At 37.9% G+C, this 25,669-nt stretch overlaps 1 protein-coding gene across 3 annotated transcripts in view; it reads left to right on the top strand.

Moving 5' to 3' along the window:
* Positions 1 to 25,669, top strand: part of TRIP11 (thyroid hormone receptor interactor 11) — a 65,594-nt gene that overhangs the window by 6,121 nt on the left and 33,804 nt on the right. For all 3 annotated transcript variants that reach the window (XR_004918997.2, XM_036097504.2, XM_036097503.2), the window contains exons 3-11: positions 5,939 to 6,049; positions 8,921 to 9,199; positions 10,815 to 10,883; positions 13,262 to 13,427; positions 15,077 to 15,451; positions 17,468 to 17,508; positions 18,079 to 18,165; positions 21,204 to 21,416; positions 22,437 to 25,457. Coding sequence is in view for 2 of the 3 variants with exons in the window: in XM_036097504.2 (XP_035953397.2) it covers positions 5,939 to 6,049; positions 8,921 to 9,199; positions 10,815 to 10,883; positions 13,262 to 13,427; positions 15,077 to 15,451; positions 17,468 to 17,508; positions 18,079 to 18,165; positions 21,204 to 21,416; positions 22,437 to 25,457 (4,362 nt within the window). In the remaining variant the exon portion in view is untranslated. The remainder of the gene's footprint in view (positions 1 to 5,938; positions 6,050 to 8,920; positions 9,200 to 10,814; positions 10,884 to 13,261; positions 13,428 to 15,076; positions 15,452 to 17,467; positions 17,509 to 18,078; positions 18,166 to 21,203; positions 21,417 to 22,436; positions 25,458 to 25,669) is intronic.

Here is a 25,669-nt window from a genome sequence, read left to right as displayed (position 1 = left end):
TCGTGGTGACTACCTCTGGACATTGTACTTAATGGGGATGAGGAAAACTTGGGAAGGGTTCAAAGGAAAGCTGTAAAGAAAATGAAATGATTTAAAATGGGATCTACTGTAAAGTACTAATGACACTCAACAATTTAGCCTATGGATAAGAATAATGAGGGAACACTTAATATTTCATTAAAATATATTTTTAGGGGACTGTGGTAAGCATGTTTTCCTCTTTGCTAAGCCCATAAACAGAGAAAATTGAATTTAAAATATCGGAAAATATTTACTGACAAGCATTATTGAACTCTGGCCCAGATTACTAAGGTGGATGTAGAGGGACCTCTCAAGAGGGATTGTCATGGTATTCTGTCTCAATTCTCGATGGCAGTTTGGTGACACTTGAGGTGTTAGGTATAATTACCTAATAAGTAGATGCTTCGGTGACAGATGAACTTAATACTTCTTTCTTTGTACGGCTGAGAGAGAAAATTTTTCCTATAATCCCTAAGAAATCCTTGAGAAAGCACTCATTAGTTAGTACAGGCCCATCCAGAAGAATTAAATGGCAGAGATGTATGTAGTGGCCTTAATTTAGGTAAATTCGCCAGTGTCTATTTGGGGGAAAAAAGTAAATAGGGTGAACCTGCTTAGTGAATGTCTGCTCTCTATTGAGCTTGAGAGGGGAGAGAGAACTCTTCTTTTTTTTTTTTTTAAAGATTTTATTTATTTATTTGAGAGAGAGAATGAGATAGAGAGAGCATGAGAGGGGGGAGGGTCAGAGGGAGAAGCAGACTCCCTGCTGAACAGGGAGCCCGATGCGGGACTCGATCCCGGGACTCCAGGATCATGACCTGAGCCGAAGGCAGTCGCTTAACCAACTGAGCCACCCAGGCGCCCGTGGGGAGAGAGAACTCTTCTGTCCCCCTGTTGATCTCACTTTAAATCTCTCATGTGGGGTTAATGCAAGCATGATTCTAGTGTTTAGAAATATTTTTGGTATAATGCATCCCCAAATTAAAGAAAGCCACCTTCCTCATTTGATGCTTATTCACAGTAGCTTGAGCTACTCACATGCTGGAAGAAAAGAGACTGTTGGATTTCCCAAGGGCTTTGTTTTCTAAGGTGACTGATTCTTGCTGTGTGTCAGCACAAAAACACTTCATACCCTCGCCCCATACATGACTGTGTAATAAGGGAATAAGGTGAAGCTATGATTAAAGCCATCAGGAAACTAAAAAATATAAAATTCTATTTAGAAAGTCTTAGATTTTATTTGTTTATTTTAGGGAAAGAAAGAACGTGAGTGGAGGAGGAGCAGAGGGAGAGGGAGAGAGAATCTCAAACAGGCTCCGAGCTGTGGGGCTCGATCCCTCAACCCTGAGATCATGACCTGAGCCAAAACCAAGAGTTGGATGCTTAACCAACTGAGCCACCCAGGCAGCCCAAGTTTTAGTATAGACAGAGGGCATTGTGTTTTCCAGAGGAAATTAGATTTGCTTACAGACATTAATATTTGAAGCTGACTGAATTAGTTAGGTTTCTTCAATTTAACCCTCTATACCAAGAAAAAGTCTCATCACATTTACCATCTGGATCCAGTGAACTCCTAAATTTTTTTTTTTTTTTTTAAGATTTTATTTATTTGACAGAGAGAGACACAGTGAGAGAGGGAACACAGGCAGGGGGAGTGGGAGAGAGAGAAGCAGGCTTCCCGCGGAGCAGGGAGCCCAATGTGGGGCTCGATCCCAGGACCCTGGGATCATGACCTGAGCCGAAGGAGACGCTTAACGACTGAGCCACCCAGGTGACCCCAATTTTTTTTATATTAAATCATTTTGTAAGTAATTTACAGAAGTAGGAATAAAGTGATAGTGAAAAACTTTATTAGAAATTTTAATAAGAACTTATTTATGGCGGGGCGCCAGGGTGACTCAATCGGTTGAATAGCTGCCTTGGCTCAGGTCATGATCCTGGAGTCCCGGGATCAAGCCCCACATCGGGCTCCCTGATCAGTGGGCAGTCTGCTTCTCCCTCTGCTCCTCACCCTGCTCTTGTCCTCTCTCATTCTCTCTCTCAAAAAAAATAAATAAAAAATCTTTTTAAAAAAGGACTTATTTATGGCAAGTCCATATTTTTATTCCATATATTTCTGGTTTTGAAAACATATATACTCAAAATAGACAGTGTTCTTTGCAGTTAACTGCTTTTTAACTCTTATGCATGAACTGAAATGCATGTTATTTTGTAAATACTGATTCCAGACTTCAGTTACATCTCTAATAGGTTTCAGCTGATCATGACTTTGGTTTTTCTCATGTCATTAAAACCAGTATTTTTTAAAACTTTGATGGCTTATGATTTTGTTGAAGAGATGATGACTGTCATCTTTGCTCCATAATTACAAAGCCAATTTATAAATATCAATTAGATTTACAAATACCAATTAGATATATAAATACCAGTTAGAATGATCAGTCCACTGAATTTTTTTCACTTTATGTTATCTTTTTCTTCCCAGTTACCTTTGTATACACACCTGGCTACAGCATTTGTCCACGTATGAACTATATCAAGTAAATGTTGGTGTTCAAATATCATATATAGTAAAAGAATACCGTCACATAGCCATTTAGCAAAGTGGGATGGCTCAGGGCCTTGTCACAAAATACTGTGAGGTAAAATCTTCCTGTTGAATGACTAACTTGATGAGGACACCATATTTCTTTTTTGTTCTTAGAAATATATTGTTCACTCATTAATTTTGGAGTTTGAGAAAATTCCTCTAGGGTATTTTTACTTGAAGACTTGGCTGGGATTTTTGCCTCTACAGCCTGCTCACCACAACCATCAGACTCTGGAATGCTGTTTTCTGTCTCTTCACATTTGTCTTCTGAGTTGTCTTAATAACTGAAATGTTTTCCTCTGTCAGTTTTCTTTTCTTTGTGGAAACAAAAGTTCTGAATTTTCATGTGTTCACTGAAAGCAAAAAACAATAAAACCAAAAAGGCACAACTGAGGTGGGTGTCTCTAGCTTTTTCCTTTTTAAAAGGTGGGACAGTACTTCGGGCACTGCAGTCAGAAAACTGGTTATTTCACTATTGCGTCATTCTTCTGAGTGATTCTGTCAGGCTTCTGTTTTCTTATTATATAAGACTTTTTTTTTAACCTACTTGAGAATAATTGGTGAATAATGATAAAATCATTTTTAGGATGATAAAATATCAAAATGTTTCAAAGACAGAAAAACAAGGTCATTATAACCTCGTGAATATTCTTAGATTTATAAAGGGCTCAATGACCCTTTATTTTTTTTTTTTTTTTATTTTTTATTTTTTTAAAGATTTTATTTATTTATTTGACAGAGAGAGACACAGTGAGAGAGGGGAACACAAGCAGGGGGAGTGGGAGAGGGAGAAGCAGGCTTCCCGCCGAGCAGGGAGCCCGATGCGGGGCTCGATCCCAGGACCCTGGGATCACGACCTGAGCCGAAGGCAGACGCTTAACGACTGAGCCACCCAGGCGCCCCTCAATGACCCTTTATGGTAATTGCAAGATAGAATGAGTTTTATTTTATTTTATTATTTATTTATTTTTAAAAATTTTATTTTGAAGTAATCTCTGCTCCCAGTGTGGGGCTCGAACCCACAACCTCGAGATCGAGTTGCACGCTCCACCAACTGAGCCGGCCAGGTGCTCCGAGTTTTATTTTATTTAAAAAATAAGTAATTTTTCTTTGTTTGTTAGAAGACGTCCAAGAAAGAATGAAAGTCTTAAGTATCTGTCCTTACAGATAGTTAGGACTGCTCAAAAAAGAAACTCAAAAAGTAAAGTTGGTTCCAGTAGACCTTGATGGTATAACAGGGGTTGAGCATGATGGAATAATATAAGGATATGAGAATCTCATGGATTTCATGGGCAGAAATCATAACCAGATTTTAGAAAGGGGATGCAAGCAAAACGACCACCAGGGATTTGTCTCTCTCATTTTTACTCCTCTGTTCTTTATGTGTGTTTATTCGTTTTCCTTTCACATCAGACAAGCCCTCCTGGTTCCATATTCCATATAATAGAAAATATGGCCACTCACAAGTAATATCATAGATCAGCCACATGAAGAGAATCTGTCCTTCATGTACTTTGTTAACTGTGACTCTCACATGGCTAGGGAGGTGAGGGCAGACAAGCAATTAGTTATTGGCCAAATTGGAAGTTTTCAAGTTCTAGTTATTAACCAGAGTTCAACAAATAGCCTTAGTTATTTTTATCTGAAAAAGCCTAGAGTGGGCTTTTATGACTGGGTTTTGACTTCACTATATCGTGTTGCTTCAGTTATGTTTGGTGTTTTTCATGTTAAAAGCTCACAGAAAGTTACGCAGAAGCCACCAGAAGAATAGAAGGTAATTAGTTGCATGGGCCTGGTCTTATTTCTCTTTCTTCAAGATAACCAAAATCTGTATTAGATTTCTGGAGGCAGACTCCCAAACTAGGGTTTATGTTTATTCCTTTAATTTTTCTCTGTGTATTTATATAATCTCCCTGGATCATAACTTTCACATCTATTGATGTAAGAAATTCCTAGACTCTAAGAAAACGGGTGATATTCTCAAAGTGAAAAAGTCTTTACCTTCTAGCAGGAACTTTTTTCCCCACCACATCTGTCACCTTTCTCTCAGTTTTCATTGTTAAATTGTGTTTGTAGATATATTAGTGGAATTCTTAGTCTTACTAAGTTATCTGTGATAATTTGTAAATTCTTTTGCAAAAAGCTTTAGTGCCCATTTATTTTGCTCCATAATGTCCTTATTCATTGAAACTCAAGGAATGATAATAGGTTAAGGTAATTTAATATTTGAGTACATAGAATTTAAGTAAATTTTTTAAAGATTTATTTATTTGAGAGAGCACCTGCGTACTAGCATGAGTGGGGGGAGGGGCAGAGGGAGAGAATCTTTCAAGCAGACTCCCCGCTGAGCAGGGAACCCAACACAGGGCTTGATCCCATGGCCCATGAGATCATGACCTGAGCTGAAACCAAGTCGGACGATTAACTGACTGAGCCACCAGGTGTCCCAAAATTTTAAGTAATTTTTTAAATGTATTTTCCAAAATTGTAGAACAAAAGACTGTGATATCTAGATTCATTGAATTAGAATATTTTGTGTACTTCTAACTAGTTTTTGAACTGATCTCTAATATGGTTTTCAAATTGGATTTTTCAGAGGTACCTCAGGAGCCTAGCAGATAGGTAGTATGGAAGGTATGATAGGTAACATGAAGCTTTGGCCTCCTACCGGTACTTCAGCGAGAAGTCTTTTTTAAAAAGATTGCTTTTAAAAAGTTATGTTTGGGAAGAAAACACAAGTTGAAATGTGTAATCTAGTTTATTCATTAACCAGACATATACTGCCTATTATATGCTAGACCCTGGATATGCAGAGATGGGGGAAACATTGATCATTGGCTTTTTTTTAGCAGAAAATCAAACTGAACAAGATTTACTTTTTTTTTTTTTACTTTGGTTCAGAATTTTGCATAATCTCTATAAACATGCTTATTGCTCTTGTAGCTTTTTTATTTTTATTTATTTATTTTTAAGATTTTTATTTATTTGACAGAGAGAGACAGTGAGAGAGGGAACACAAGCAGGGGGAGTGGGAGAGGGAGAAGCAGGCTTCCCGCGGAGCAGGGAGCCCGACGCGGGGCTCGATCCCAGAACCCTGGGATCATGACCCGAGCCGAAGGCAGACGCTTAATGACTGAGCCACCCAGGCGCCTCACTGTTGTAGCTTTAATTAAAACTATATTTCAAAGGCCAGAATTCTGAGAACTTTTATATTTTATATCTTTTTCTGTATAAAGTGATATGTTTTTCATGATGCCATGCACATAACTTACTAACATGTTTTACTTTTAGTCTTTTTGTTGAAAATACTTTTTTCTTTGTTTCTAGAATGAGAGACTCAAAAAACTTTGTACTGATTTAGAAGAGAAGCATGAAGCGTCAGAGCTTCAAATAAAGCAGCAATCTACAAGTTATCGAAATCAACTACAACAGAAGGAGGTAAAAGTTATTACAGTTACTTCATATTTATTTCCTAGTAATGTTTTTAGGAAGGTTTTTAAGAGTTATAAATCAAGCTATATACAGATCCATAAAAATACTGAAAGGGTGATGAAGTTAGTAATTCCCAACTCAGTTTGATACCAGTGTTTTAACAAGAACTCTAAGCTTTTCTGTTAAATTTATATTTTATAAGCTAACCTTTACTTCCTACTTCCAAAAGCGGAAAACTCTTCCAATAAAGTATCTTCAGGCATCTGTTGCTTATAATTTCTGATTTTATGACACCTAATCTTTCCTCTATTTACTTAAAATGGTGACTCAGTGTGATCATTGCTAATGACATTTTGTTTTTAAAAATGATTTTGACTACCAGTGTTCATATATATTGAATTGGCATTTATTTGACTTCCATGGAAAAACAGAATATTAAGTATATTAAGTTGACTTACATTGTTCTATAAATATTTTTTCCCTTTAGTGTTAGAAATGTTTATTTTGGAATTGGCTTATCTTTTCTTTGCCATGCTGGTAATAGATATTATATAATTTAAACAGCGCTATAATGAATCCTTAAAATATAGACTATGTCTCCATGTTTCATTTTGTTGTTAAATTATCTTCAGGGTGTAGTACATAAATGGAATTCAGTAAATACTCTTAGGAATTGAGCTGTTTCTTGTTTTATTATCCAGATCATTTGGGTTTTCTTTAGTTTGTTGATTAAGTATTCATTTCTACCATAAATTCATATATGAGTTGGTTTTTTGTTTGTTTAAAAGATTTACTTATTTTTATCACTTCTTGGCATTTTGGCTAAGATCAAGTGTAAAGATTTATTTATTTTAGAGAGAGAGAGCATGTGTGAGAGTGGGGGAGGGAAGGGTAGCCGGAGAGGAAGAGACAGAATCTCAAGCAGACTCCGCACTGAGCATGGAGCCTGACACCATGCTCGAACTCACGACCCTGAAATCGTGACCTGAACCGAAACCAGGAGTTGGATGCTCAACTGACTGAGCCACCCAGGCATCCCCATATATGAGTTTTTAAAATTTACATGCACTGATTTTTAGTTCTTTCAGTAACATACTAAGTTGAAAAATAAAAGCAAGCCACGTTAAAGATAAATATAAACAAGAGCTTAAATTTCCAATCTGTTGGGAATTGATTTCATAAAATACAATAAAAATAAATTACTACAAAAATAAAATGAATATAAGAAAAGAAAATTACAAGTTCAAGTTAAAGGTAAAAGCCCACTGGTAGTAAACATTTATACCTTCAGTCCACAGACCACTTTGATCAGCACTGACTTATAAGTATTACAATAGTGCAGTAGTTCCCACCCAGGGATTTACAGCTGAATCATCCATGATACTTTAAAAAAATATACACATTTATGTCCTCCAGGAGATTCTGATTTTGGTGTGCTGGGAAGGGGCCCTGGTATTGGTATTTTTCAGAAACTCTATAGGTGATTCTCATGCTTACATCCTAATTGAAAACACTGCTGTGGAAAATCTGGCATTTTATTTCCTACTTAACTATTGATATTAGAGGGCAAATTAAGCATTTTAGTTTAGAAATGCCTCTTTGTTATTAGCTTGCATTTTTTTAACTCAATAACTTGATATAAATACCAGTTTTATAATGAGAACTTTCTTTGTATTAAAGCTACACTTGAAAATAATTTTGGATTTCAGTATTTTGTACTAGAATGAAAGATAATATATGAATATACTTAAGTTCTGCTGTTTTCTGCCCTCATTATGATGTTCATATTCCCCAGAGATGCAATTTAACTCTGTCAGTTATGGGCAAATGAATGAAATGTGTGCTCTCTCATAAATTTTTTTTTTTAGAGAAGGGGTTTGGTACGAGAAACCTGTTTGTTATGACACTTGACATAATTGTGTTTGGTTTTTGTTTAATTGCTTGGCTTTACATGTGTAGAAATATTGTTACTTGTTGGCTAATTCCCAGTATCATATTCTCCGTTGTGGCAGCATGTCTTTTGGGGTAGGTATTTTACAGAAAGCTTATCTCAATTCTCCCTAGCTTACTCACTTTTATATTTTGAGTAATCTCTCACTGAGAATGGATATGGCATTGTGGTAAGTCCGTATGTTCATAATTTCTTTTGGACAGTGAGTTAGTATTGCCCCCCCTTAGTCAAAACTCCACTAAGGGTCTCAGAATTTTTATACTGTTCTTTCCCTGAGTAAAGTCAAATTTTCACTGGCTCCGTTTTCCAAGGCTAAAGCCAAGGCCTCTTTCATTATATGATTTCTTTCTAAGACTCAAGGGCTAATAACCACAGGCTCACTGTTATCTAAGAATGGATTAATAAAGCATTCTTCCAGCTATTGTACAGACCACTACAAAGTTACTCCTGATTCTGGTGCATTTGAAGCCTAAATTCCGCCATAATCAGTAACATAAGACTATTCCAGCAGATGCTCCAAAGAAACTTTCTAATACACAGACTACTGCAGCTTTCATTTTCCCATCACTTATGCTTTGATAATACAAATAGAACCCTTGGAAATTGTCTGTACTACCTGATACATGAAGATAGTTAAGCCCATGTTTAACTGAGAATTTCGTTGCTCTAGTTGACATATGAGTGAGATATTCTGATCTTTGTACTATTTGAAACATTATCTCTGCTTTAACTGGTAGTCATGTTTGGTTTTTAAATAAAAATGTACTGGTTGGGGTGTTATAGAAGACTTGGATTCAGCTGAAAGAGTTACCATCATTGGATAATCTTAAACAAATTATTATAACTTTTAACATTATGAGTCTATAAAGACATCAGTATGGTTATTTTAAAGTACCTTCTCTAAAATACAGATTATAAATGTGTAGGTAGAAATCAGCCATCTTAAAGCAAGACAGATCGCACTGCAGGATCAGCTGCTGAAGCTGCAGTCAGCTGCTCAGTCCACACATTCAGGAGCGGGTGGCGTACCAGCAGCCCCTGCATCCTCTCCCTTCGGCTATCGGGTCAGTCACCAGGCTTCAGCTTTCCACGACGATGACATGGACTTTGGTGACATAATTTCATCACAACAAGAAATAAACAGGTTGTCAAATGAAGTTTCAAGACTTGAATCTGAAGTTGGTCATTGGAGGCATATTGCTCAGGTAGGTAAAATTATCATGAGTCTTTGAAAACTATTAGTGAGGAAAAATAGTGGTTCTATATGTGGAACTTTTGGTATCAGAAAGAACCCTGGACTAGGAAATTGAAAACCTGTGTTGTAATTCTGCCAGTGATTTTTCTGAGTGAGTTTGGTCAGGTCATTTTTCTTTCTCAGCCTCTGTTTCCCCCTCTATAGAATATTTGGAAGAAATTTTCAAAAAAATTGAGAGCTGGGCACCTGGGTGGCTCAGTCGGTTAAGCATCTGCCTTCGGCTCAGGTCATGATCCCAGGGTCCTGGGATCGAGTCCTGCGTCGGGCTCCTTGCTCAGCGGGGAGTCTGCTTCTTCCTCTCCCTCTGCCTGTCACTCCCCCTGCTTATACTCTTTCTCTGCCAAATAAAGAAATAAAATCTTAAAAATATGTATATATATTGAGAGCAACAGAACCATGTTTTAAAATAAAAAGTTACAAGTCCAGGACTTAAAAGAGAGAAAAATGGAGTTGCTGTGGATGAACTAGCATCTTTTCCCCTGGAGTCCCTGGGGCTTCTTAAATGGCAACTCCAGGGCTCCAAGACCCCAGATTTGAAACTACTTGTGTAGATGTTCTCTGAGGTTCCTCTTATCAGTTATGTGTAAAATGAAAATCTGATCATTGGTGTAAAATATGTTAAACTTTTGTGTTGTTTTTTGTACATTAGAAATTAAATCCTTGCTATTTGAGGCATAAACTTTCTTTCAAGGGACACTTTTCACTTTATATATCAGATTCTATATACTATTGACGTCAGTCAACATGAGACCCAAAGGAAACTGGAACATTGTACATTTGGATTTCATTTCATCAGTGTGGAGAAAAAGTATATAAGTAAAGAAATTATTTTCTTTTTGTGAGTGCGATCTAGTTATATAAAGGAGAAACCCTACCAATTAAAATTACCTTTTTACTTCCCAAGTTGCTAGACATTCCCAATATCCAAAATAAATCTTAGAACGATCAGTTTGTCCATCTTATCTCTAAAAATATAGTAGTTCTTAAAGTACTATAAAATTGTAGATTCTCTGTCCTACCATTAGAAATTAGGATTTCATAGCCTATTTTAGAGCCTTGGAAATTGCATTCAAACAAGTAAATTCCTCAGGTGATTCTGATACACATTTTAGGAAACACTGCCTAGGATGAGCCAAAATCAAGAGTCGGATGCTTAACTGACAGCCTGGACGCCCTTTGAAAATTATCTTTTATTTGTTGTGTATTACTCACAATTAGACTGGGTTCTTTAAAAGGTGCTTGGCATTCTTTAATCCGAATTTGTCTGGGAAATGCCCCCCCGCCAAAAAAATATAGATATATATATTTAAAAGATTTTATTTATTTGAGAGAGAGAATGAGCAGGGGGAGGGAGAGGGAGAGGCAGACTCCCCACTGAGCAGGGAGCCTGACGCAGGGCTCGATCCCAGGACCCCAGGATCATGACCTGAGCTGAAGGCAGATGCTCAACCGACTGAGCCACCTAGGTGCCCCTGAAAAATATTTTTTAATAAAATTAGTTTGTGACTTTCTCTTTTACAAGAAAGCCAATACAATTATTTTCTAATTCTGTTTTTCTGATCTAGACTTCTAAAGCACAAGGATCAAATAACTCTGATCAAAGCGAAATCTGCAAACTGCAAAGTATCATTAAGGTAAGGAGCTTGTTGGAACAATGACTATTTTTTCTTTTTCTTTTTTTAAGATTGTATTTATTTATTTGACAGAGAGATACAGCGAGAGAGGGAACACAAGCGGGGGAGTGGGAGAGGGAGAAGCAGGCTTCTTGCTGAGCAGGGAACCCGATGCGGGGCTCAGTCCCAGGACCCTGGGATCATGACCTGAGCTGAAGGCAGATGCTTAATGACTGGGCCACCCAGGCGTCCCATGACTATTTTTTCTTAAGATTTTATTGTTTGTTTATTTGAGAGAGAGCAAGAGAGAGAAGGAGCAGGGGGAGGGGCCAAGGGAGAGGGAGAAGCAGACACCCCGTTGAGCAGGGAGACCAACGTGTGGCTCGATCCCAGGACCCTGGGATCATGACCTGAGCCAAAGGCACACTTAACTGACTGAGCCACCCAGGCGCCCTGGAACAATGGCATTATACACCTAAAATTTGCATATTAAAAGTAAAAGTACAAGTCTGGGGCACCTTGGTGGCTCCTTCGGTTAAGCGTCTGCCTTCTGCTTGGGTCATGATTCCAGTCCTGGGATCCAGCCCTGCATGGGGCTCAGAGAGTCTGCTTCTTCCTCTGCTTATGTGCTCTTTCTGTCTCTCTCTAATAAATGAATAAAAATCTTAAAAAAAAAAAAAAAGTATGAGTCTAACAGAAGTCTCAGTTATAAAACTAATTATATAGATTATGATTGTTTCTTTTTACCATTTTGTATTTTCATCCTTTATGACAGCAAGGTATATAAAATGTCTCTTTCCAAAATCACTTGGTTTTGAACATTTGTTTTTTTAAGTAGTTTATATTTCATTAGTCTCTACTTGCTATTGCATCTTGTAAAGTTGTCTTTTTTTTGTTATTTTTTTTTTAAGGATTTTGTATTAGAGAGTGAGTGGGAGGGAGAGGGAGAGAGAATCCGGAGCAGACTCCGCACTGAGCACAGAGCCCAACGTGTGGCTTGATCCCATGATCCTGAGATCATGACCTGAGCTGAAATCAAGAGTCGGATGATTAACCACTGAGGCTCACCAAAATGGTCTTTATTAAAACATTTCCGAGGTTGCTAAAGTTTCAGGGTTTAGGGTTAAAGGATATTGACGAAATGTTAATACTGTTCATTGTAAATAATTATTTTCCCTTAATGGTGGAATTTTGCTACTTTTTGTCAGTTATTATTTCAAGAAAAGTCTTAGTTACATAATTGTATCATATGGCAATGAATTGTTTTTAGTGTATAAATTATTGTCAGGCATATGGGGCCCCTGGGTGGCTCAGTTGGTTAAGTGTCTGCCTTCAGCTCAGGTCATGATCTCAGGGTCCCTGATTGAGCCCCATGTTGGGCTCCGTGCTCAGTGGAGAGTCAGCTTCTCCCGCTCTCTCTGCTCCTGCCCCCACCCACCCTGCTTGTCCTCTCTTGCACATAGGCGCGTGCTCTCTCTCCCTCTCTCTCTCTCTCAAATAAATAAACTCTTTAAAATTAAAAAAAAAAATTATTGTCAGGTGTAGAATTTTTCGTTTTTGGTTTTATTTTTATTACAATACTAACATTGGGTGGGGTCCCAAGTCAGACTTGTGTTTGAATCCTGGACTCTGCTGTTTACCAGCTGTTGTACTTTGAGCAAGTTACTTAATCTTTCCAAGCTTCCGTTTTATCATCAGTATAGTAGATTTCATCATACCTTCCTTGTAGGATCATTTTAAGGTTTAAATGTGAAGCTGCTTGCCAACTGCTGGCACATAAATAAGTGCACAGGATTAAAGAATAACTTGTCTTCTCGGGAAATAGAAGCTAATTTATTGATTAGGATTCTTGGTTATAAGCAACAAAAACCACCTCTGGCTAAGTAAAGCAAAAGAGGATTTACTGGAAGGACCCAGGGTAGTCTGTCCCCAGGATTAAAAGAAGAATTGAGCATTCTGGTCTTGGGCAGGACAGGAATGGAAATAGGATCAGGGATCTAGATAGTGGGACACAGTGGACAGACTTTTCTGGGTGCAGCTATCACATTGCTTGTGGTCCTAACAATTTCCTTTTTTGAAGGACTAAGCTCAAGATCCAGATTCCTTAGGAGAGAGACTGGTGGTCTTAACTTGGGTAGCCAAGATATTTTTACTCATCTTTTGTTTCATTTTTTTTCTTGCTGGTATTCTCTCATTAAAGTAGAAAAACTGTTCTTAAGACCCAAGAAAGGAAAGAGTAGAATTTTTCAGATTTGTCCAGATTTGGGGCCTGTGTTTAAATTCTTTACAGCCTTAGCATGTTCAGAGAATTATTTTTAATACAGGCTTTTGCACAACAATGAAATGGCTAGGTATGTCATTGATTATAAATGTAGTTAACCTTGTTTTTATTTTTTAAGGAACTCAAACAGACTCGAAGTCAGGAAATCGATGACCATCAACATGAAATGTCAGTTTTACAAAATGCATACCAGCAGAAATTGACAGAAATAAGTCGTCGTCATCGAGAAGAATTAAGTGACTATGAAGAACGAATTGAAGAACTGGAGAACTTGTTACAACAAGGTTGTTAGTTTTTGTTTTTTTAAGATTTTATTTATTTATTTGAGAGAACGAAAGAACACAAGGGGAGGAAGGGCAGAGGGAGAAGCAGGCTCCCCACTGGGCAGAGAGCCCAGCTCGGGGCTCGATCCCAGGACCCTGAGATCATGACTTGAGCCAAAGGCAGCCGCTTAACGCACTGAGCCCCCCAGGCGCCCCAAGGTTGTTCGTTTTATTAACTTAATGGATTAGATGACAATTAAATGACAAGCCTAGTACTGTAAGACCAACACACTGATGTAAACTTGGACTACGTTCTAAAGAATGAGTGAATGACTAGTTTTTTCATCTGCCTGAGATTTGCGATGGCCTCACTGTTGCAAGATTATGCAGAAATGGTAAGGTCCTTTTGCCTTTGTGGCAAATAGTTACAATATATAGATTTTTTTGCATTGTTTGGTGATGATACTTTGGTAATAAATGATTAGAAATATTTTCACTTTCTTTCAAACTCATATACATAGGTGTTTTAGTAGTTGATTCAAATAATATTTTTCCTCAACTATTTATTTAAAAATGCTTTATTATGGGTGTGCCTGGCTGGCTTAGTCAGTGGAGTGTGTAACTCTTAATCTTGGGATCATGAGTTTAGTCCCACATTGAGGATAGAGATTACTTAAAAAAAATCTAAAATAAAAATGCTTTATTTTGGTAACTTAACTTTTTAAAAGACTTTCTTTTCATAACAAAATTGAGAAGGAAGTACAGAGATTTCCCCTACCCGTACACATGCATAGCCACCCCCACTATCACTATTACTTATCAGAATGGTATATTTTTTACCAAAGATGAACCTACATTGACAGATCATGATCCCTCAAAGTGTGTAGTTTACCTTAGAGTTCACTCTTGGTGTTGTACATTCTCTGGGTTGGACAGACATATGATATATATTCATCATTATAATATACAGAGTAGTTTCAGTGTTCTAAAAATCCTTTATGCTCTGCCTACTCACCTCCCACCCACCCTCCCCCACAGTCTTTTTACTGTCTCTATTGTTTTGCCTTTTCCAGAACGTCACATAGTTGGAATCATACAGTATGTAGCCTTTTCAGATTGATTTCTTTCACCTAGTAATGTGCATTTGAGTTTCCTCCATGTTTTTTCATGGCTTGATACCTTAGTTCTTTTTAATGCCGAATAGTATTCCATTGCCTGGATGTACCACAGTTTATCCGTTCACCTACTGAAGGACATCTTTGCTTCCAAGTTTTGGCAGTTATGAATGAAGCTGCTATAAATATCATTGTTCAGGTTTTCATGTGGATAAGAGGTTTCAATTCCTTTGAGTAAATACTGGGGAGTGCAATTGCTGATCATATGTTAAGGGTGTAAAACTGCTGAACTATCTTCCAAAAGTGGCTCTATTTTGCATTTCGCCAGCAATGAATGCGAGTTCTTATTGCTCCACATGCTCACCAGCATTTGGTGGTGTGAGTGTTCTGAATTTTGGCCATTTTAATTGGAGTGTAATGATATCTCATTGTTGTCTTAACTTTTGAAGATTTTTCAAGTTCTCAAGTCTGTTAAATCTCTTGGTCGTATATAGCAAGCTACTTATCTCTTGGTAGTTGACATTGGCTGTCCTTGATTTTCTGTTTATGTTCTAGGTGGCTCAGGAATTGTAATAACTGATCACTCGAAAATCCATGAGATGCAAAAAACTATACAGGATCTACAAAATGAAAAAGTAGCGTCTATAAAAAGAATTGAAGAACTTGAGGATAAAATAAAAGACATAAATAAAAAATTATCTTCTGCAGAAAATGACAGGGAGATTTTGAGGAAGGAACAAGAACGCCTAAATGTTGAAAACAGACAAATAACAGAAGAATGTGAAAGCTGGAAACTGGAATGTAGGAAATTGCAGCCTGAGGCTGTGAAGCAAAGTGATACTGTGATAGAAAAAGAACAAATCCTTCCACAGAGTACATCGGTGGGAGAGGGAGCGCTCAAACTGCAGCGAGCACTGTCTGGTGTAAAAGGTTTGGAACTCACCTATGACTGGTGTTTTATTGCATATTAGTTTTTAGAGACAGACTGAGTACTTTATGAAAGTGGAGTATTCATGTAATTGACTGTAGAAGTGGAATAGAATTGTTTGGTTTTGGATTCAGTGCCATAATTGATGGATCACAAATAGGAATTTTCTACTAAAAAGTCTTCATTGTTGGCTGGATGTCTCTCAGCCTCCCTTTCTCATCCTTTAAGTAGTTACATGGAACTCATTGATGTAGGAGGCCATGTAGATTTCTGAGAAATGTATATATAGTTATTTATTGGGAGGAGGTATGGGCCTATTTCTGTTATGCATAGAACCAGATACTTTCTGAAACTCTAGGTTCCAGACCCTCCGATGAGGGAATGCAGCCTTCCTTTTTCAAAATTCTGTATTTCATTTTGAAATGATATCCTGTATCTAAGCAGACATGAGAGTGATAAGAGCCATAGGTCCTTCACCATTTTCCATGCTCAAGATGATACTTAGTTACCTGTGTTGTGTGTTAGAAAAAGTAAGTTATTAAATGAAATAGGCCAAACACTGGTGTTCATTCATGCCAGGAACACGTAATGGGAGCTCTTAGCTGTGAAGATGTATTTTATTTTGTACTTTTGTCTTCTCACAATATAAACTCTCACTTTATGAACTGTTTCATTGCTGCTCTGGAGGTTTCTAGCCCTTGTGTGCTGTGTTCCCCCCACCCCTTGGCTAGTTGTTTATCGTGAGCTCCTGACCTGGATGGCCAACTCTATAAACTCCAATTAGAGTTAGGTTCAAAGTCACCATGTCCTCCTCCTCCTCTTCCTCTCCTTACCTTGGTGATTTACCAGAAAATTTGAAGTCATCACCTAGCATGTCCTGTAAGTTCTATTTCCTTAGCTTCTCTGGTTCAGTAATATTTCAGGATTGTACCCCAGAGGAGCTCTAGGGTTTCTTAGAAGGGCCTCAGTCCTGGGAGCTGCCATGAAGGCAAAGAGAAGGCCATTCACTAGGGTTCTAGATTTCTCTCTCATTTGACTTCCAAGTAGCTCTGCTCCTTTCAAAATACATTTTTCCATTTATTTAGCATATTGGATGACTCATATGGGTTTATTTGCTTTCTTTTCTTTTTCTTTTTTTTTTTTTTTTTTTTAAGGTTTTATTTATTTGACAGAGAGAGACACAGCGAGAGAGGGAACACAAGCAGGGGGAGTGGGAGAGGGAGAAGCAGGCTTCCCGCAGAGCAGGGAGCCTGATGCGGGGCTCGATCCCAGGACCCTGGGATCATGACCTGAGCTGAAGACAGACCCTTAATGACTGAGCCACCCAAGCGCCCCGGTTTATTTGCTTTAAAAACAAATTTGCTGCCTTAGTCCTTCTTCCTCTTTTTCCCACTTCCATTGCCACTGAAAAACTTCAGCCAGTCATAATTTCTTTTGCCTGGTTATCTATAGCCGTTTCTTTTCTTTCTTTCTTTCTTTTTTAAAGATTTTATTTATTTGTTTATTTGTCCTAGAACCACTTCTGTATATGGATCTATCTGTAATACCAGCTTGAATGGTCTTTTTATCTGTTGTCATGTCTAAGTCATTTTAGAGAGTTGAGAGATTATTTTATCGTTGTGGTATAAATATACATTTTTGTCTTTAACCATTTCCCCCCAATCTCAGTCCCTTTACTGTTTCCTGCTACACAAACTAATCAACTCATTTTGAAACATTGTTATTAATGTTTTTATCAAGGCAATAACTTATAACTCATCCGCAATACAATTATAATTCTTCTATGGTTCCATAGGACTGCATTTAATGGAGCGTCTAACTGGCATTTATATTTTGATTTCTTTGATACAGTCAAATAGAAATATAAAACAACAAAAATGCATTTCACTACGAACCATTTGGGCTTGCTGATTGTGCCTCTAAATAAATTTTACTTTGAGTTTTTTTCCTGAGTTCAATATAGGAGGTAATTATTAAGTTGAAGAATTTTAATGTCAGATTCATTGTTGTTTTTACAGATGCTGAAAATGAAATTTTGAGACTGAGTAATTTGAACCAGGTAAACTAATTTTAAAGAGAAAAAGCTTTTGGCTTTGATTTATCAAGAAAAAATATTTTGATTATTGTAATTGCTTGTTTTGTGTTTTTTACAAATTCACATGAACTTATCCTAGGAACTTGCATCTTAGTAATTTTATGTTTGCTGATTAATAACAAACTTTTTGAATCATAAATTGACATAATTTTAAAAGTTACATAATTTAAAAATGCAAGTATATCACTTTCAAGATTAATTTGACAGACATTATGTTTATAGACAGTGGAAGCAGATTTTCCACCACAGTGAGGAATGCATTTTGATTTCTCTGAAGGAATTCAGAGTTGCTTCTATTACTAATGATTACAGGCTATTTTGTAAATGTATTTATATATTTTTTGAAATATAATAAAATTCTAAGAATATTTATAAAATGAGTGACTGGCTTTAGATGGTCCAGTGTTGCATGCCTATAATTTTTATGTATCACTAGAAGAATAATGCTGAGTACAAATGCACAATAGTACAGCTCGCCTACTTTTTTGTAAACTTGAAATTTATCTGAAAAAATACTGTTTTAACATTTTTTAGGATAACAGTCTCGTTGAAGACAATTTGAAACTTAAAATGCATGTTGAAACTTTAGAAAAACAGAAGTCCTTATTGAGTCAAGAAAAGGTAGGTACAGTAAAAATGGGGGCAGAATTAAAATGTGTGTATTACAGGTCACAGCCAAGGGCCAGTTTATATCAGAATGGAATGTTTAGGTCTTGAGAGTCCTGAGGATAAAACTGGTGTCATTGATGCTTGTCAGACCAGGATGAGGTATTTGGGCAAAGTTCAAAGTATGAGAGGCTGGCCAGAGTTCACATTTACAGATAAGACAGCCAGTAGGCATACAGTAGGAGCAAAAAAGATAGGTAAAGACTCTGTTTTGGTTTCCGATGAAGTCCGGACAGCAGCAACATACACAGGTGGTTCTAGAGTCTGGAGTGGCCGTAGTGGCATCCTACAGAATCTACTAACTGCTCGAATGTCCTGGAACGTATCTAGTGTGGTGGAATTTCTTAGTGGTGAGGGATGAAGAGGGATACGTTCTCAGTGGTAGAGATAGAATCTTTGTGTATATTGGTAGCAGGGTTGGAATGTAATGCAGTGTTGGGGATGGGGAAAGGTATTTTTATGTTTATAGTACTCGGGGATAATTCCCTGGCTAAGACAGGTGCTTAAATGCAGGATAGTTCTAAGCTGGTATTATGAAGTTATATGCCCGTGTCTTAACTCAATTGAAAAAATTAATTTTTAAAAAATAATACATATTCACTGATGTACAAATTCAGTAATTCATATGGAAAACCTTTAGATGGTACAAATGGAGTATCCTTTGCACCTCTTTTGGTTGGCCTCTTTTCCAAAGACAATCTTTTTTTAAATTTTTTTTTTAAGATTTTATTTACTTCTTTGAAAGGGGAGAGAGCGAGAGTGAGCAAGAGAACACACAAGCAGGGGGAAGGGTAGAGGGACAGGCAGACTCCCTGCTGAGCAGGGAGCCTGATGCAGGTCTCGATCCCAATCATGACATGAGCTGAAGGCAGACGCTTAACCGACTGAGCCACACAGGTGCCTCTGAAGGCAGTCTTTCTTACCGGTTTCTTGTATGTCCATCCTTCCAGACTACACTTATGTATGTATGATTATATAAATAGCTTTAAAAAAAATACAACTGTTAGCATACTATACATACTATTCATGTATACCTTAACATATTTTCAGCATCCTTCCACATTAGCATATACGCAGTGTTTCTCAAAGGGATGTTATCAGCATGGAAATTTCTTAGTTTTATGCACTGTTGTATGCATTGTGGGATCCTTGCCCCCACCCTTTCTATCTACTAAAAGCCAGTGTCTCCTACACTTTTTAATTCTTATATTATCTATATTTTCTCTGCTCTTTTCTGCTCCCTTTGCATTCTGCTCCTTTCTCTATAGAACTCTCCTAGGTGTACTTCGTAGTTTGCAGATCTCTGCGCATATCTGATAGATCTGTAACTTTGCCGTGATATTTTTGGATTCTGTAGCCAGGCCTGATAGCTGTTGCTCCTTTCTTTGATGTTAAGTAATCTTTCATAACTTGTCCTTTAATTTTCTCTGATACGGGTCTGCTCACTGCTTAAGAATGCCAAACGTACCTGCAAGGCCGTGCATGTTCTTAACATCTACCTGAGAAAAAACTTGTGATTCTCCTGATTGAACATATAACTATTTTTTTTAATTTAAATTCAATTAGCCAACATAGTACGTCGTTAGTTTCAGATGTAGGGTTCAGTAATTCATCAGTTGCATGTAACACCCAGTGCCTGTCACATCACGTGCCCTCCTTAATGCCCATCACCCAGTTACCCCATCCCCCCAACCATGTCCCTTCGCACATATAACTTTAGAAAGGCATAAGAGAATGCTGTTTTCATCAACTGTAGTTCAGAATAAACTTTTGAATTGGAATTAAAAGGAGAACCGTGAGGCAGATGTTCTAGTTTTCACTGGTCTGTTTGTGAGGTATGTATAGTCTCTTTATTTGTAGAAATTTAAGATTCTTAATTTGCTTTAAAGTAGATTCCATGGAAGTTTGATATTTCTCTATCGGTGAAAGAAGGCTTTAAACTCTTGTTGTATCACAAACATCACAATCAGGTTGAAACAGTGTTGGAGCATAGAGAACTGTCCCACTTCTGGAGTTTGGAGGAAAAGCATTAAATACCAGTAGAACAGAACATAAAATATAGTTTAAAAATCATATATAGATAGCTAGATCTTTAAGACTGTTAAGAGTTGAGGAAGGGGAACCTAGTCTCTGCTCAGGTTGGTTGGCAAAGGAAGGAAGGAGCCTACTTTCTTGGGTCAAAGAAAAGTTTCATGTGCTGACAGGAGCCAGTAATAAGGGAAATTCCTTTAATGAAGGAAAAGAAGCCTTTTGTTTTCTAATTAGTGAATGAATGTTGATTTTTATAGATGTTTATTTAGTTTATGGTTGTTGGTGACTGGACATTAGGGAATGGAAGTGCAGAGAGCTGGGAGACTCAGAACATTTTGAAGAGTGTGTGTGGGGCAAGAGAAGCAGCAGACAGAAGGGAAGCAGTGGTGGGAGTGGGATCAGGAAGGCTCCCAAATGGGAAAGTTTTTGTATAAAGAAGCTGGAGCTGAATGAACTTTAACAGTCATTCCATCTTGTCTTGGTGTTACAGAAATGTTTTTCTTGAAGCTACACATAAAATTGCACATGAGTGAAGGCTGTGATTTGTTGAATTTTTATTTATTATTTATTTTAAAGATTTTATTTATTTATTTGACAGAGAGAGAGAGAGCGAGAGAGGGAACACAAGCAGGGGGAGTGGGTGAGGGAGAAGCAGGCTTCCCGCCGAGCAGGGAGCCCGACGTGGGGCTCGATCCCAGGACTCTAGGATCACGACCTGAGCCGAAGGCAGACGCTTAACGACTGAGCCACCCCAGCGCCCCGAATTGTCGAATGTTATGTATCGTTGCGGAAGTCTTATTCAGTGATGTTTCCGACACAGGCATCTGAGAATAGATTCCCAAGTTTTGTTTATATATATATATAAACAAATATATATATATGCAATTCTTTTTTTTAAAATCTTTCAGTGTCTTCTTTCAGTTGACAGTATATGTTGTTTTTCCCCCTTTTTATTATTTAAGGAAGAGCTTCAGCTATCACTTTTAAAATTGAACAGTGAGTATGAAGTAATTAAAAGTACAGCTGCGAGAGATATGGATTTGAATTCAACATTACACGACTTAAGACTGACTTTGGAGGCAAAGGAGCAGGAACTTAATCAGAGTCTCACTGAGAAGGAAATACTTGTAGCTGAGTTAGAGGAATTGGACAGACAGAACCAAGAAGCTACAAAGGTAACACGATGTGAAAACCAGAGCTCTTCTCAGTACACTGAACACTGGAGTAACAAGTGAAAGTGATGGGTGTGATTTAAACATGTGATTTAATTAATATTTTGCTTCATTGATAATCTAATCATACAGGTTGACAAACTTTTTCTGTAAAGGGTTAGATAGTAAATATTCTTTTTTTTTTTTTTTTTAAAGATTTTATTTATTTATTTGAGAGAGAGAGAATGAGAGAGAGCACATAAGAGGGGTGAGGGTCAGAGGAAGAAGCAGACTCCCTGCCGAGCAGGGAGCCCGATGCGGGACTCGATCCCGGGACTCCAGGATCATGACCTGAGCCGAAGGCAGTCGCTTAACCAACTGAGCCACCCAGGCGCCCTAGATAGTAAATATTCTTTGGCTCTGCAGGCCATATAGTTGTCTCAGTTGTACTCAGCTCCGCTCTTGTGACATGTAAACAATGAGCGTGGCTGTAGCCTAGTAAGACTTGATCTACAAAAACAGGTGGCTGGCCGGGTTTGGCTCACGGGCTGTATGACTCCTACCCCAGTGTTGAAGAGTTGGAAATGAGCAACATACGTCATGTACCTTCTCTGGCTTTAAGTTCTAGTCTCTAATGAAATTGATTTGCTGTAAGATGTTAGTAATTTTGTTGGGATTAAATGATGGGATTTAAAAAAAAGATTTATTTATTAGAGTGTGTGGGTGTGCACATGAGCAGGACAAGGGACAGAGGGAGGGAGAGTCTCAAGCCGACTCCACATTGAGTGTGGAGCCTGACGTGGGGCTCGATGCCACGACCCTGAGATCATGACCTGAGCCGAAACCCAAGAGTCGGAGGCTTAACCAACTGCGCCACCCAGGTGCTCCTAAATATTGGGGTTTTTTAAAAAAGTATTGTTTTAAGAAGGATTAGATGTATCTGAGGATTATTCTTCTATTATTTATGACATTTTACAAAATTTTTGTTAGGTACTAAAATGAGAGAGTGTCTTAAAGTTACCATACAAATTATTTTTCTTTCAGCACATGATTCTGATAAAAGATCAGCTATCAAAACAACAAAATGAGGGAGACAGCATCATTAGTAAACTGAGAAAAGATCTAAATGATGAGAACAGGAGAGTCCATCAACTTGAAGATGATAAAATGAACATGACTAAAGAGCTAGATGTGCAGAAAGAGAAGTTAGTTCAAAGTGAACTTGTCCTAAATGATTTGCATTTAGCCAAGCAGAAGCTTGAGGAGAAAGTAGAAGATTTAGTAGATCAGCTAAATAAATCACAAGAAAGTAATTTAAACATGCAGAAGGAGAACTGTGGACTTAAGGAACATATTAAACAAAATGAGGAAGAGCTTTCTAGAGTCAGGGATGAGTTAACTCAGTCTCTAAATCGCGACTCTGGCAGTGATTTTAAGGATGACTTACTTAAAGAAAGGGAAGCCGAAGTCAGAAATTTAAAGCAAAATCTTTCAGAAATAGAAAAGCTCAATGACAATTTAAACAAAGTTGCTTTTGATCTCAAAATGGAGAATGAAAAGTTGGTTTTAGCATGTGAGGATGTAAGACATCAGTTGGAAGAATCCATTGCTGGTAGCAATCAGATTTCTCTGGAAAGAAACACTCTTGTGGAGGCTGTAAAAATGGAAAAAGGACAGTTAGAAGCAGAATTGAGTTGGGCTGAACAGAGGCTGTTGGAAGAAGCCAGTAAGCACGAGCAGACGATTATAGAACTGTCAAAGGCACATGATTTGAGCACCTCTGCTTTACAGCTGGAACAGCAGCATTTAATGAAACTCAGTCAAGAGAAAGACTTTGAAATAGCAGAACTCAAAAAGAACATTGAACAAATGGATACTCATCATCAAGAAACCAAGGAAATTTTGTCATCTAGTTTAGAAGAGCAGAAGCACTTAACACAACTTATAAGTGAGAAGGAAATTTTTATTGAAAAACTTAAAGAAAGAAGTTCAGAGCTTCAGGAGGAATTAGATAAATATACTGAGGCCTTAAGAAAAAATGAAATTTTGAAGCAAACCATGGAGGAAAAAGACAGAAGTCTTGGGTCCATGAAAGAAGAAAACAATCATCTAAAAGAAGAACTGGAGCGGCTCCGGGAGCAGCAGAGTCGAGCTGCACCTGTGGTGGAGCCCAAACCCCTTGACAGTGTTACTGAGCTAGAGTCTGAGGTGTTGCAACTGAATATTATAAAGGGGAATCTTGAGGAGGAGATAAAACATCATCAGAAGATTATTGAAGATCAAAACCAGAGTAAAATGCAGCTGCTTCAGTCTCTACAGGAACAGAAGAAGGAAATGGATGAATTTAAGTGCCAGCATGAGCAGATGAATGTCACCCACACCCAACTCTTCTTAGAGAAAGATGAGGAGATTAAGAATTTGCAAAAAACAGTTGAACAAATCAAAACCCAGTTGCGTGAAGAAAGACAGGGCGTTCAAACGGAGAATTGTGAGATCTTTCAAGAAACGAAAGTACAGAGCCTTAACATAGAAAATGGTAGTGAAAAGCATGATTTATCTAAAGCCGAAACTGAGAGATTAGTAAAAGGAATAAAAGAACGAGAATTGGAGATTAAACTTCTAAATGAAAAGAATATATCTTTAACGAAACAGATTGATCAGCTGTCCAAAGATGAGGTTGGTAAACTCACTCAGATCATCCAGCAGAAAGACTTGGAGATACAAGCTCTTCACGCTAGAATTTCTTCGGCTTCCTACACCCAGGATGTTGTCTACCTTCAGCAGCAGCTGCAGGCCTACGCTATGGAGAGAGAACAGGTATTAGCTGTTTTGAGTGAGAAGACTAGGGAAAATAGCCACCTGAAAACGGAATACCACAAAATGATGGATGTCGTTGCTGCCAAAGAGGCAGCTCTCGTGAAGCTGCAAGATGAAAATAAAAAATTGTCCACTAGATCTGAAGGTGGTGGCCAAGAAATGTTTAGAGAAACTGTTCAGAATTTATCACGTATCATTCGAGAAAAAGACATTGAGATAGATGCATTAAGTCAGAAATGCCAGACCTTACTGACGGTTTTACAAACATCCAGCACTGGGAATGAGGTTGGAGGTGTTAACAGCAATCAGTTTGAGGAGCTTCTACAGGAACGCGACAAATTAAAACAACAAGTGAAGAAGATGGAAGAGTGGAAACAGCAGGTGATGACCACGGTCCAGAATATGCAGCACGAGTCTGCCCAGCTTCAGGAGGAACTCCATCAGCTTCAGGCACAAGTTTTGGTTGACAGTGATAATAATTCTAAATTACAAGTGGACTACACTGGCCTGATCCAAAGTTATGAGCAGAATGAAACCAAACTCAAAAATTTTGGGCAGGAGCTAGCACAGGTTCAGCACAGCATAGGGCAGCTGTGCAGTACCAAAGATCTTCTTTTAGGAAAACTTGATATTATTTCACCTCAGCTCTCCTCCGGATCATCGCCTCCTTCCCAGCCAGCAGAGTCTCTTGGGACAGTTAAGCCCGATACATCGAGGGAGTCTTCCGCGCAGGAGCTAGAAGAGCTGAGAAAGTCACTGCAGGAAAGAGATGCAACAATTAAAACGCTCCAGGAAAATAATCACAGGTTGTCTGATTCGATTGCTGCCACCTCAGAGCTAGAAAGAAAAGAACAGGAACAGACGGATTCAGAAATTAAGCAGCTAAAGGAGAAACAAGATGTCTTACAAAAGTCACTTAAGGAGAAAGACCTCTTAATCAAAGCCAAAAGTGATCAGGTGCTTTCTTTAAATGAAAATTTCACCAACAAAGTGAATGAAAATGAACTTTTGAGGCAGGCAGTAACCAACCTGAAGGAGCGGATACTAATTTTAGAAATGGACATTTGCAAACTAAAAGAAGAAAATGAAAAAATAGTCCAAACAACCAGGGAAAAGGAAACAGAGTATCAAGCATTACAGGAGACTAATACAAAGTTTTCCATGATGCTTCGAGAAAAAGAGTTTGAGTGCCATTCAATGAAGGAAAAGGCTCTCGCGTTTGAGCAGCTCCTGAAAGAAAAAGAGCAGGTATGTTGGGGATGGAATTGTATACAGGAAAATTGGGGTGGAGAAGATTTTCCAGTGGGTTGATTACTTTATAGATAATTATGTTTGAACGGGAATGTGAAGTTGTTCGTTCAGAAATACTCATTTCAGGGTTTTATGAAATTTTCCTCAAAGGTACCTGGAGGTTTCGCCCCTAAATTACTAGATCTTTCCAAACATTTTTAGCAACAGGT

Source organism: Halichoerus grypus, chromosome 8 (genome assembly GCF_964656455.1).
Source record: "Halichoerus grypus chromosome 8, mHalGry1.hap1.1, whole genome shotgun sequence".
Taxonomy (NCBI): Eukaryota; Metazoa; Chordata; class Mammalia; order Carnivora; family Phocidae; genus Halichoerus; species Halichoerus grypus.
The sequence above is the reverse complement of the archived record's forward strand: the minus strand, read 5'-3'. Positions and strand labels throughout refer to the sequence as shown.